This window comes from Polypterus senegalus, chromosome 3 (assembly GCF_016835505.1).
Source record: "Polypterus senegalus isolate Bchr_013 chromosome 3, ASM1683550v1, whole genome shotgun sequence".
NCBI lineage: Eukaryota > Metazoa > Chordata > Cladistia > Polypteriformes > Polypteridae > Polypterus > Polypterus senegalus.
In genome coordinates, this window is record NC_053156.1 from 263,410,763 (window position 1) to 263,425,795 (window position 15,033).

A 15,033-nucleotide genomic window follows, 5' to 3' on the forward strand; every position below is an offset into this window, starting at 1 on the left:
CTAAGGTGTTTGTAGTGTTTAGGTGTAGAAGAAAACTCACTGATTTTATACTTTTGTTACTGCTGTAAGTATGCAATTCTGGCATCTTGACCTAACACTGTGTGTCACAGTACAATGCATATTATCTAAATAATTTATATGTATTCCAAAAAACTTTATTGTTATGGAAACCTATATTGATACATGACTTATGCATAGATTATAGTATTATATTAAAGTTTTTTATTGACACCCTATCCCTCAAGGCTGATACTCTGGTATTTTCATTTCAGACTTTATAAAATTATCTTCTTCTGCAATCACTTTTTATTCTTACCAGTAACCAGCACTCCATGTCTCTATCACACTGCAGGACTTAATCATCTTGTGACAGTAGGAAAGTGTGACTTCCTTTGTTTAAACAGAAGGTTAACATGCAGGGGATTAATATCAGTCTCAAAGTAGCCAATAGTTATGAATTTGCCCACAATGGAATTAGCGAAGGTTATAAATTTATCTTCAATGAATTTTCTGAATCAAAATAAAATGGAGGTGCTTATAGTGGGTCCATCAGCTAAAGCCAAAATTGGTCTTGGACTTCTCGGCTGTTTCTCTGTCTTTTGCAAACCTGAAGTCCACAATATAGGTGTTATCTTTGACACTAACCTCTTTTTTGAGAAATAAGTTAATTCCGTAGTCAAAAGTTGCTTTTTCCAGCTTCGTCTATTAGGTAGGATCAAGCCTTTTTTATCTTCTAGGGATCTTGAGAAAGCTACTCATGCTTTTATTTTTTCTTGCCTTGATTACTGCAACTCGCTGTATTCTGGGATTAGCAAATCCCTGATACACAGGTTACAGTTGGTCCAGAATGCTGCCGCTCTCTTTCTGGTTGGGGCAAGAAAGTATGACTCTGTTTCTCCAATTTTAGCTTCTTTACACTGACTGCCTGTCAGTTTTCGAATTGATTTTAAAATCTTGTTGCCAGTTTTTAAATCTTTACATGGGCTTACTCCTGCCTATTTATCGGAATTGTGTGTTTTACACCAGCCATCCAGAGTGCTTAGATGTTCTGGTCAGTTGTCTCTTGTTGTCCCTCGTATCAAGTGTAAAACCAAGGGGGACAGGGCTTTTGCAGCTCCTGCTCCTCGCCTGTGGAACTCTTTACCTCATCATATAAAGGAGTCGTCTATAATTGAACTGTTCAAAACAAGATTAAAGACTCATTTCTATTCACTTGCTTTCCATGACCTTCAGTAATACTGATGGTTTCCTCATTGTGATTATATAACATTACTTCTATTTATTATTTATTTTATTTATGTTCATATATTTTATTTCTATTTATGTTATTTGTTTGTTTTCTTTTAGTCTATTATTGTAAAGCACTTTGGCCACAGTATTCCTATGTTGTTTTAAATGTGCTATATAAATAAATTAACATTGACTTTGCCTAGAGGGGACTGGGAGGTCTCATGGTCTGGAATCCCTGCAGATTTTATTTTTTTCTCCAGCCGTCTGGAGCAATGTTCCCTCTAAGCTGAGTGCGTGAACGATCGCTCACACGAATTCAGAGCGTCGCTCATACTTCCCGCACGATCACTCATTCCAACGGCGTTGCTCGTACTTATCGTGAAAATTGGTGCTCATAAATTTTTGGCTTAAAACTAAATGTCGCTCATAAACAATGTTTTTTGCTCACTATATGCTACTCCTTAGAGGTAACATTGGTCTGGAGTTTTTTGTTTTTTCTGTCCACCCTGGCAATCGGACCTTACTCTTATTCTATGTTAATTAATGTTGACTTATTTTATTTTCTTATTGTGTCTTTTATTTTTCTATTCTTCATTATGTAAAGCACTTTGAGCTACATTTTTTTGTATGAAAATGTGCTATATAAATAAATGTTGTTGTTGTTGTTGACATTGACAATGGAGTCAAGATTCATTGACAAAATTCAGAAGGTTACTATTATGCACACAGTCGCTGCAGTTAGTAAACACAGAAACAACAATTACAAGAAAAATTTAAGTAATTCTACACATTTACTATGTTAACTTAATTTTGTATATTGGCCAATGTAAAATAGGTTTCATCTGGTGTCTTGTCCAAGGTTGGCTTCTGCCTTGTTTCCATTGCTGCTAAGATAGGCTTTGTCATCAGTGATCCTGAAACATATTTATTAGGTCTGAAAATGGATGAATAGATAAACTACTATTGGCTTTGCCTCAATGAAAGTCTCTGAATGTGCTCCTTGGTTTTGGGAAAGTCTTATGAATGTTACATCTGGTATAACACAGGCTCCAGCAACATTGAGCAGAAGTCCAAAGCTGTGTAGTTGTGTTGATGTTGTTCTTGAGGTAGAAGCTTTCACACCCACTGTTGAGGTAGGTGGTTTCTCACTACATAGAGTAAGCAGCTGGGGTTAAAAAAATGGAGTAAAACCCATGTTGTAGTGATGGTGTGAACAGAGTGTAAACCATATGACAGTTATAGCAGTAGCATTTTTGGTTTGAAAATTCTGGTGGGGATATACTAGAATTTTCCTTGTATGTACAGACTTCTATATCATTAAAATTCACTTGCCAAAGGAACAATATCTGTCCCATTATAGCTAATGACTAGTGAGATATGGAAGCTCATATACTACTTGCATCATAAAAATCAGTTAAATGATGGTATGTCTTAATAGGCAAAAGATGATTGTGGGGCTACTACTACTGGGGCTCCTTTATGCCAACGGAACTGCCAAGTCAGATGTGTTTGTTTGTTTTTAATTTTCCTCCTTTCTTGTTGTAATGCTGTGTTTTCAGATCATAGTGTGGGTGTGTTGTGTATAATTATTTATTTATTTATTTATTTGATGCACCAAATTACCCCCTTAAGGGCAAGGCACAATAACAAGAAAAGAACACATACTGTAGAATACATACACATAGTATTAAGAGTGTATTAAGATATAATGCAGGACAAATTCATCCTAAAATGTTGAAGCATTTGGTAAATTAAGATAAATTCTTAGTGGAAAAATGAGAAGGTAAGAAAAATCTACCAAGGGAAAGTAACTGAATAACATTGTATTTAACTTCAAGATTAACCATATGCCATATGAAGACATGAGGGCAGGCATTGCATTAAAAGAACATTAGGAAAGCTAGAAAGCAACAATAGATGAATACTTCTGAAAAGGCTGACGAAAGAGAGTCTTTCAATAATTTGATAGTAAAAAATGGCCAAACAGGGGAAGAGGTATATTAGAGACAATAATGGTGAAATTAAATATACTGAAACCGATGCTCTAAATGTATTTCTTTGAAGTTTTCACATGTCAAGATGTCAGTAACCTCCTAGTAGCTACAAGTACCATGAAGAATGTACTCAGTGATTTAGGAATAACAGAAACTAAGGTGCTGCCATTCAGTTCAATTCAATTCAGTTCAGGTCAGTTTTTTATAGCACTCACTAGTGAATACCTCTCAAGGTATTATAACAAGTTAACAGATGAAATGCAATTACAAACTTTACAAATTACTAATTACATAATGCATACATGTAAAAGCATATTTTTTTAAACCCATGATAAGACAAAGCAGTTACAAACTGATTAACATACCTTGACCGTAAAAGTGTATGTCCATTAACATTATCATTGAGCAATGGTCAGGTGACAGTGGAGAAGAGGAAAGCAAAAACTCTATTCAACAGAATCCCTGGAGAAAGAACTACCTGTAGGTACCATGATGCAATTCTGAAGTTCTTAGAGACTTCTTTCATTCTGCTTCCAGGCTGAACTTGCTGGTGCGGCCGGTGTAGACAATTTCACAGTTGTCTGACGTTTTTTTCACTTGTACATAATGTTTCGGACAGTGGAATGGTGGGGGAGGTTTTTTAAATTCTTTCTTCCCAAACTCATAAGCACCTATAACCTTCTTTCTGAAGGCCTTTATGTAGCTCTTTTGATTTAGGCATGGTGATAATCACAACAAAGAGCAAACCAAACTAAATGTGCAAGGTTTAAATAAGACAGGTCCAGCCAACATCCTCTCTAATGATATCCTAATCATTGTGTGTACTTACTTTTTCTGAATCTAAAATTTGTATTTTTGCTTATTTAAATAATACAATAGACTACAAAATGTAAATGTGACATGGTGTTTGTCATGTTATATCAATTTTATCTATAGATATTGTTTAAATGAAGATCAAATCTTGATTTATCAATTTTATCCATAGTTACTGTTTAAATGAAGATCAAATATTGATATGTACACATATGATAAAAAAGGAAAATATTTAATGGATTGTACTTACTTTTTCAAATGACTTTAGGTCAGCTTCCTGCTAAAAAAGGCAGAACAGGTACATGCACCTAGTTTTGAAGGAAGCTGCAGCCTTTGCTCATTGAATCAAGGTTTTTCACAGTTACAGATCAAGTGCTTGCTTATAGTTACATCCTTTTATTAGAAGGGTTCAGCTTTTAGTTACAGCCTTAATAAGAAATATAATTTTAGGTACATTTTTGTCTGACAGAGTGGCTGCCTATATGTTAAGTTATCCTCTAATAGGATTTTTCACTTTTTCTTATCCTGTGCATTAAACCAATTACTTGTCAGTTTGGGGTCTAACTAGCTGAAATCTTACTGTCAAAAGAAGATGTATAAAAACATAAGTTCAAGGGAATTTGATGAAATGCCTGTGTGAGGCTGAACTAGTATGGTGCTGAGTTGTCACCTCTTGCACAGCTGTACTTGGGTCCTAATTAGGATCCTGAAATGGTTCGTTGTGTGGTGGGTGTAGCAACGTGCTGTATCAGTTCATGCTTCCAACCACCACCACCTTGTGTGAGGCTGTCTAGAATAATGCTAGAAGTGGAACATGGCTCTGATTTATATATTAAGGCCCACACCAGGAATCTGTTACTGTTTTGTAGTATAGCTTATCCTGTAATTCTCTTGTGATTCTCATCTTTATGTGTACAGATGTTGCATATGTACTGAAATAAAAAAATGTATACCTTGAGTTACATTTTTTGTATACAAAAGATATGCTGTGATATCCGTGGAGACAATTTATAATACAGTCAGTCAGTCAGTAGCCAGCCTGCTATATCCTTACACAGGGTCACGGGGGTCTGCTGGATCCAATCCAGCCAACACAGGGTGTAAGGCAGGAACAAATCCCCGGGCAGGGCACATGCACATACACACCAAGCGCATACTAGGGAAATTTTTTTTTTAGGATCACCAATGCACCTAACCTGCATGTCTAAGGACTGTGGGAGAAAACCGGAGCACCTGGAAGAAACCCATGCAGGCACGGGGAGAACATGCAAACTCCATGCAGAGAAGACCAGGGAAGCAAGCCCAGATCTCCTTACTGCGAGGCAGCAGCACTTCCACTGCACCACTGTGCTGCCCAATTTATAATACATAATAATTAAAACTATGTGTTTAGAACTTGTTTAAAGCTGCAGAAGATTTCATTTTCCTAGCAATTTTTCATACTCCCACTTAACACCTGTTTTTTGATACGGCAGATTACAAATTAAAACTTTGATGCCCTTTAATAATCATTAGAGGCTTATCACTTGACTAAGTAACTGATAAATGGATATATGAAAATTTACCTTTATTGGTGTATTTATTAAGGTATTTTCTTTCCTAAGTTTCAAAATAACATGTGAAGTACAACACACTAGCTTTGAAACTACTTGCACAAAAAAATATGACTCATTTTTTCTGTCTGCTTTCCAAAATATTTGAAGATCTGCAAGGCTGACCATATAAGTATGAATCATCATTGTTCTTCTGTAGCGTCTAACATAAACCTCCTGTATTGTATAATAGATCATTCTTTGTCTTAGTCTTTCAACACTTGAGTAATCTGAATTTATTTCCTAGATAGATTGTGCAGACTATGTTGTGAAATAAATCATATCGAATTGGATTTATTTTTTCAGTGTTGATTTAGTGATAGAATAAATTGAGTAACAACAACAATCAATGTTACATAAATAGACCTAATTTTATTGCAACTCCCTTTTTGCATTTCAATGTTTTGAATAATAATAATTATTATTATTATCTTAATTGTCACATAAAGTGCATGAGCATAGTGAAAGTTTTGTGCATGGCAGGGGGTGCAGGAAAATATATAGGCAATAGGACAATAATATGATGTATCTTATATATAAACGTCTACACATAGAAGTGTGTCTGTCTGTCTGTTAGGCCTGGAAATGCGAGGTGGTCTGGAAGTGCGAGGCTACCTCATGAAGCTCAAAGAGCCAGCAAGATGGCCCCAAGTTAACGAGTCGAAAGAAGCATGAGGCTACAGCATGAAGCTGAAAGAAAGTGACTCTGTCACCAAAGCGAAACTGCTGAATAAAAACAAATGAGAGAGAAACTTGCTTTCCTGCTGATAGACAAGGGGGACGAGCACGTCCACAAAATGAAACCACCGACTCTGCATTTCAGTTTTTTTCTGACGATTTCAATAGTTTCCAGGAACCTGGGCTTTTTACAGCATGGGCTTACACAGCTAGTAAATAAATAAACAAATAAATACACAAATATAAGAGTAGCAGAAGAGTGGCTCAATCAATATACATAGTGCTAAAAAGAACTGCACAGAATACATAGATTGTACAATTTAACACTAGTACAAAAATAGTCATGGCAGTGCACATAATACATACAGTAGAATTACACATAAACCATTAGGTGGGTATGGTACAGGATGGATAAGATTAGGTTACTGAGAGTTTAGTGACCTTATGGCCTGGGGTATAAGAAGCTGTCTCTGAAGTGGGTGGAGCATGTCATGAGGCTCCAGTAGCCTGGAGCACAGTAGTGAAAACAGGATGAACTGCATGGCAGGTATCTGAGATTATGGATTCAGGAAAGCCTCAATGTTTTTGGAAGCAATATACCTGTAGACAGCTCTTTGGAGAAACTTGTGACACTGACAAGTAAGGTTGCCAAACCACCACACGTGATGCATCCAGTCAGGATACTATTAATGGTACAGAGTAGTGTGCACTGTATACCGGTAGAAATTTGTAAACTGGTAAAAATTTTTGATTGTGATAAATAATTTCTTCTTCGGGGCGGCATGGTGGCGCAGTGGGTAGCGCTGCTGCCTCGCAGTTAGGAGACTTCGGGTTCGCTTCGTTTGCATGTTTTCCCCGTGTCTGCGTGGGTTTCCTCTGGGTACTCCAGTTTCCTCCCACAGTCCAAAGACATGCAGGTTAGGTGCATTGGCGATTTTGAATTGTCCCTAGTGTGTGCTTGGTGGGTGTGTGTGTGTGTGCCCTTTGGTGGGCTGGTGCCCTGCCCAGGGTTTGTTTCCTGCCATACGCCCTGTGTTGGCTGGGATTGGCTCCAGCAGTTCCCCTGTGACCCTGTAGTTAGGATATAGTGGGTTGGATAATGGATGGATGGATGGAATATCTTCTTCAGACAATACCAGCACTTCTCACAGCAAATATCCACAACCCTTTCCACACTCCTTCCATCTATGAAACTTTATCCTACATATAAAGAAAGTGTCATCAGTCCGTAGATGTAAAACCTTTACTTGGGGAAAAAAGGAGGACATATAAAAGAATGACTCTTAGATATATATCAAAGACACTCCCTATTTTTTCATAAAATAAATCAAACCTAAAGCAGAGATAATCAAGGAGTTCAGTTTTAAAAAGGGTTTAGATGTGAATTTTTATTATGGTGGACTGACACCACATCCAGGCTTAGTTCCTGCCTTGTACCCAGTGCTACCAGGTTAATTTGTGGTCCTCTGTGTGAACAGAACTAGAGAAGTTAGTTAGCAAATTGATAAATGGTATGATTGGATGCACGAGTCACTATTAGTTAAATTGTTTGAATGGAAAACTTGAACACAAAGTTATAAAGAAAAACAGCATCATTACAATGTTATATTGGAAACAAACAAATAATCCCTAGCATCACTGTTATTTCTCCTTAATTAAATAAAAATAGACAAGTTATTGGGACTGATTGATCTGTTTATATTTGTCTAAACATTTTTTTATTTTCTCATTCTTTTTTACTGTGACTCATTCTGTATTTTTCTAAATTATAGACATTCTTTTCTGAACATTTACTTTTTTCATGCATTGAACATGAGCATATAGAAAGCCTATGGTATGCCTTGTGAGGATTTAAGTTAAGATACAGAAAAAATGTTTTCTTTTCAGATAATGCTAAAATAGAGATTTTAGTCCAAAATGCAAAGCATTCTGTTTGAGCCAAATGTAACATTGTCCATGCTGCTGAAAATACAATGCCAACAGTACAGTATGGTGAAGGAACTGTCATGTTGTAATGCTTGTTTCAGCAGATAACTAGGAAACTTGTCATAGCTAAAGTTAATCTGATGAGGGAGCAAAGCTCCTTGACTTGCTGCATTAAAGATTGTTACATTTATGTAAAAACTATTATTTAGGTCAATTCTTTTTCAAAAAATAGTCTAATTCAGAGCTACACTAGAGTGACTCAAAAATTCAAAACAGGTGAATATTATTGTTAAAATCCTAAAATTTCACCCATTGACAATCTAAGACAAATGTTCCTGTTTATGATTTATCATTTTTTAACAGTACATAAAAATACATATGTCTGTTCATCTTACATTTCAGGATAGTAATGTTCAGTTCCTCCTGCAGCAGCAGTTCTTTTTGCTGAAAATGGCCTACTAGCTCACTGGAATTTCACACCATCAAAGCACTATAGCCTGTTTTATTAAGTAATTCAGTGTGAACACTGTCTTTTGCATTCACAGCCACATCTTCCCTCAATCTTACTAAGCCAACATTGAGTTGCAAATTGGGTTAACATATGCCTTTGGGATGTGCTAGTAAACTTGAGTAAATGAGGAAAGCCTAAGTAGAGACAGGAAGAACACGCAACCTGTACAGAGAATACAAACTATAATGTTAACTACTGCACCACTGTGCCCCCTGCAGTTAAAATAAAACTGCTCAAAAAAATTAAAGGAGCACTTTGAAAACACATCAGATCTCAATGGGAAAAAGAAATCCTCCTGGATATCTATACTGATATAGACTGGGTAATGTGTTAGGAACGAAAGGATGCCACATCGTTTGATGGAAATGAAAATGATCAACCTACAGAGCCCTGAATTCAAAGACGCCCCAAAAATCAGAGTGAAAAAATTACGTGGCAGGTTAGTCCATTTTGCCAAAATTTAATTGCAGCAACTCAAAATTGTACGCAGCACTTTGTATGGCCCCTGTGTTCTTGTATACATGCCTGACAACATCGGTGCATGCTTCTAATGAGATGACAGATGGTGTTGTGAGGGATCTCCTCCCAGATCTGGACCAGGGCATCACTGAGCTCCTGGACAGTCTGAGGTGCAACCTGGTGGCATTGGATGGACCAAAACATAATGTCCCAGAGGTGTTCTATTGGATTTAGGTCAGGAAAGTGTGGTGGCCAGTCAATGGTATCAATTACTTCATCCTCCAGGAACTGCCTACATACTCTCACCACATGAGGCCAGTAATTGTCGTGCACCAGGAGCCACTGTACCAGCATAGGGTCTGACAATGGGTCCAAGGATTTCATCCTGATACCTAATGGCAGCCAAGGTGCCTTTGTCAAGCCTGTAGCGGTCTGTGTGACACTCCATGGATATGTCTCCCCAGACAATCATTAACCCACCACCAAACTGCTCATGCTGAATGATGTTACAGGCAGCATAATGTTCTCCATGGCTTCTCCAGACCCTTTCACTTCTGTCACGTGCTCAGGGTGAACCAGCTCTCATCTGTAAAAAGCACAGGGCACCACTGGTGCATCTGCCGATTCTGGTATTCTATGGCGAATGCCAATCGAGCTGCATGCTGCTGGGCAGTGAGCTCAGGACCCATTAGAGGACATGGGGCCCTTGGGTCACCCTCATGAAGTCTTTCTGGTTGTTTGGTCAGAGACATTCACACCAGTGGCCTGCTGGAGGTCATTTTGTAGGGCTCTGGCAGTGCTCATCCTGTTCCTCCTTGCCCAAAGGAGCAGATACTGGTCCTGCTGATGGGTTATGGACCTTCTATGGCCCTCTCCAGCTCTCCTAGAGTAACTGCTTGTCTCCTAGAATCTCCTCCATGCCCTTGAGACTATGCAGGGAGACACAGCAAACCTTCTGGCAATGACACGTATTGATGTGCCATCCTGGAGAAGTTGGACTACCTGTGCAACCTCTGTAGGGTCCAGGTATCGCCTCATGCTACCAGTAGTGACACTGACTGTAGCCAAATGCAAAACTAGTGAAGAAACAGTCAGAAAAGATGAGGAGGGAAAAATGTCAGTGGCCTCCACCTGTTAAACCATTACTGTTTTGGGGGTCATCTCATTGTTGCCCCTCTAGTGCATCTGTTGTTAATTTCATTAACACCACAGCAGCTGAAACTGATTAACAACCCCCTCTGCTACTTAACTGACCAGATTAATATCCCATAAATTTCATTGACTTTATGCTATACTCTGATTAAAAAGTGTTCCTTTAATTCTTTTGAGCAGTATATTTATGTTTATGTTAAAATTCAGATTGCTGTCAAGGAGATTTGCCAAGTAGGAAGACAAGAAAAACAGCAGTGGATAGGGCCCATAAGTCAAGGTTAATAATCAATCTAATTGAGATCAAGTGTGAAGCAGTTCTATTTTGCTCAGATTAAAATGAAAAAAATATTACTGCCATTCAGGTAGTGACATTACTTGGAAAGGCTAACTTTTCATCACAATATAAATGAAACATGAGATCACCCACAGGACATATATGAATATTGAAAAGGATTGGGAAAATAGAAAAATGTAAAAGACATCATAGGGAGAAATCCCAGGTATCAGCTTTCAACTAAGAGAAAGTAAATGGCACATAGCCTGAGATATAAAAAAACATGAGTAACAGATTGAGTGTGCTCAGATGAATCCTTAAGGAGGGTTGCCATTGGTGTGTATTTAAAGCAGATATAAAGCCCAGTCCATCTTCAAAAGAGTCTCTTGCACTGAATGTTGGCAGTCTGTCAACCTGGAAGATACTTTAAGCACAGTGAAAGAGATAAAGAAAGCACAAAAGAGCAGATGGCTACATTTGAGTCTATAACACACTTCTAATGGTATTATTGCAGTAAAATCTGATTTGGTTGAAAAAGTAATAATGACAACTTGTAAAAAAGTGAAAACAAGTACCACATTAATGAGAAGAGTACTTATATTTAAGAATCAATATCTAGAATAGAAAAGAGAAACTTTTAGCCTCCTCACCATCTTAACATCTCACTCAGATTAGCTGCTCATGAAACTGGTCTAGTACAGTATGTCTTCCTTTCTCTCTTTTAAAGATGGATGGGGTTTTGTATGCATGTCGAATGGAGTTGAGCTTTATCTGGTATATGAGAAGAAATGGACACATTAGATTTCTGGTAAAACAATCTACCTTTTCTTAACAGTAGGAAGAGATACACCAGATAATAGACCTGAAAATAAAAGAAGGTCATTGATAGCAGTTTGCAAGGGGGATCGTAAGAACTGCGTCATTCCAATCTTGCAGTATTTTACAGTATTAAGTCTATTTGCAAAATCTCCAAATTGTTTGTTGTGAGTGTTGCTGTTTAGTGGCTTTATGCACCACACTGATGTTTCTCTTATATTTCATCCCCTATTCCTTTTAAAGACCATATTATGTAGTACACTGTAAGCAATGCAATACAACTTCCAGATGTTTAAACTTTTAGTACTGTTTGTTTGTTCTCTTTAGTTTGTGAAATTTGCAAATATAGAAGAAGACACTCCTTCCTACCACAGAAGCTATGATTTCTTTGTCTCAAGATTTAGTGAAATGTGCCGATCTAACTTTGAAGACCCTGACATTCGTACCAAGTAAGTAAATTAGAGCTAATTAAAGTTATATATTCCTGAGTCTCTACTAATTTCATTCATAAGCAAGCACCTCACCTAAACCTTATTGTAATAAACCCTATCTACAGTAGCTTAAGCTTACATAACTAGAAATTGGACATAAACTTACATGTTCATGAATGCAGTTAAAAAAACATCCTGAATCAGCTACATATGAGAAGTGAAAATATCTGACATATTCCTGAAGTTGTGATTTTAATAATAAATCAATTGCAGTTTTAAGGTAATTTCTGGACAATTCTGTTATTAGAGCACCCACGTTTGGTCGCTCCAGTACAGAAAATATTTTAAAGAAGTTTTAAAATTTTCAGAAATAATGAACAAAACACAAGTAAAAAAAAGTAAACCAAGCAACAAAACAAAATTGTGACACGAAAGGTAATATAAAAGTGGACCTGACTAGAGTAGATTTTGGTCCATTTATTTATTGTGGGGTCCCAACATTCAATTATCCAGATTTCACAGCACAAGTGTTCTTTTTACTTTTCTTTCTCTGTCTTTTTCTGTCACCTCACTATTCTTGTGTTAATTAGCCCTACATCTACTTAGCTCTTGTATCCAATCTAGAAAAGAGTAGCCATTTTGTTCCACCCTACATTTACTCCAGAGGTCAGGAGTGTCGCAAAATGTTTATAGACAACAAGCCTTAGTGTCTTTTAGAAGCCCAGAAGTAACTTCTCTTTTTGTTCTTGTTCTACCTTTTAATGTGTCGAACTCCCAAAGCTTCTAAGATTCTTACTTTAGTTTTTAAATTGCAGTGCCAACGCTGGCTCAGTACCAGTGGCATCCTGTTTAATCTATAAACTAGATGCCTTCATTCCTATTTGCTCATTTTATAGTCACAGTGACAGGTGTAGTCAGTCTCAGTGCATTGTGCACAACATACAAATATATTCACTGACGCAGCATAAATTTTGTGAAGGCCTGAGCAGATACACATAATGACCACTAAGCCACATCAGAAAAAACAGGGCCTCTAAATGGTTAGTAATTGAAAACCATAACTGTGTTGCAGTTTTTTCATATAAGACCTATATTGAAAACAGTAATTTTTCAATACCTGAAAATACATTTTACAAGAATAGTTAGTTACGTTTCTGGATGGACATATCTTCCAAATAGACCAGCATTTATTATTACTGCTTTCAAGGATAGCATCTGCAAAAAGAAGTTGAAGACTACATCCCTTACAATTTTTTAGAAGTCAATTTTTTAGGATGTTTTTTGTATTTGATTAGCAAATTATATGTTTTTAATAAGCAGAAACACTCATAGCTGGAGCAATTAAACTGTGCATATACAGTTATTTATCCATCCATCTATCCATTATCCAACCTGCTGTATCCTAACTACAGGGTCACGGGGGTCTGCTGGAGCCAATCCCAGCCAACACAGGGCGCAAGGCAGGAAACAAACCCTGGACAGGGCGCCAGCCCACCGCAGATTTATTTATCTCTTTTTTAAATTTATCATCTAAATATTAAACACACAATGTGACATAGTGACTCCTAGGTTGGCTGAGTATTCACCAGACAATGTAGACTTAGCTGACTGAAAAAGAACATACAAATGCTATTTGTGTTCACCAAAATCTCAGACACACAGATAAAGAAATTTAGCATACTGAAGGAAGCACCAGTGATCCCTTTGGTCACTTTCACAGAACTGGACCACTGCCTTTTGGAATAAGGGACAGTGTCAGTTAAACTGAATGACTGCCATGTAGCGGCACATCAAACATAACAGCTCCCTAGATAGATAGATAGATAGATAGATAGATAGATAGATAGATAGATAGATAGATAGATAGATAGATAGATAGATAGATAGATAGATAGATAGATAGATAGATAGATAGATAGATAGATAGATAGATAGATAGATAGATAGATAGATAGATAGATAGATAGATAGATAGATAGATAGAACAAATGTTTTGTCTTCAGGGTAAAATTTGAAGGTGGCTATCTGGAAATGCACCCTCAAAAATAAACAGAGAAAAATCCTTTATCTCTTAACCTACTTAATCAAGCACTGCACATCGCTGATACTAAAACAAAAGGCCCTTTTCATTCTTGTTTTTTTGTTTTTTTTATTCAGACAAAGCACTGCAGTACTGTCCTTGCTATCTGAATTTTTAACCAAGATATTTGGCTACATCCTTTGAATCATAGCAAGTGCAGCTACTGTGTCAACATGCCCAGTGTGACATGTCACAAGAATCAGCAAGAAAATTTGAAGCAGGCAGGAAACAAAAAGGCCTCAATCAAAGAACTATCACAGATACATGATACAAAAATATACCTACCACCCCCAAAATTTGGACACTGGTGATATTATTCAGTTAAAATTGAACCCAAAACTATTCCTAAAAATAGTGAAAGGTATGTGGGAATAAATTACTGTACTTTTCATGAACGCTGTGGAATATAAATAATAATATGTTTTTGAGTTTTGATTCCCATGTTAAATTTTAGCATTCCTTTTGACAGTAAAAATAATTACAGGTTGAAATTCTAGATAAAACTATTGTCTAGTATTTGTATTACTTTGGATTTTTATTTACAAAACATTCATTTCAAGTAGCAAATATAAAAATGTGTAAATAAAAAAAACTTGATATAATCATGGTGGCTATTTTAGGATGACAAATATTGTTTTTGGTCTGCTGAGTAAATAACTTAAATGCCAAATTTTACAGCAAAAGCCATGTTGTGTACGCCTTACTGTGTTATATCACAGTAATATTACAATGTCCATTTTGTATTTTTGCTATGAATGCTGCACACACTCACTGTCTTAAATTTGTTTTACAACTTCAATGTGTATAAAAAAATAAATAAAATTATGCAACATGGTGGCATGATTGATAGTATGAACATCAATAATGCTTACATTTCATGTGTCTAAGGATCCGAATGGCTGGTATCAAAGGCTTGCAGGGGGTGGTCCGGAAGACAGTCAATGATGAGCTGCAGGCCAATATCTGGGATCCACAGCATATGGACAAAATTGTACCCTCGCTTCTTTTTAATCTTCAGCAAGGAGAAGGAACTGATAGGTAAGAACAATAAGTTGAAGACACCTATTAATAACATCA

At 36.8% G+C, this 15,033-nt stretch overlaps 1 protein-coding gene across 8 annotated transcripts in view; it reads left to right on the forward strand.

Moving 5' to 3' along the window:
• LOC120526114 (protein EFR3 homolog B) overlaps positions 1–15,033 on the forward strand; it is a 165,947-nt gene that overhangs the window by 77,400 nt on the left and 73,514 nt on the right. For all 8 annotated transcript variants that reach the window (XM_039749043.1, XM_039749039.1, XM_039749041.1 and 5 more), the window contains 2 exons: positions 11,773–11,894; positions 14,845–14,994. In XM_039749043.1, coding sequence (XP_039604977.1) covers positions 11,773–11,894; positions 14,845–14,994 — 272 coding nt within the window. The remainder of the gene's footprint in view (positions 1–11,772; positions 11,895–14,844; positions 14,995–15,033) is intronic.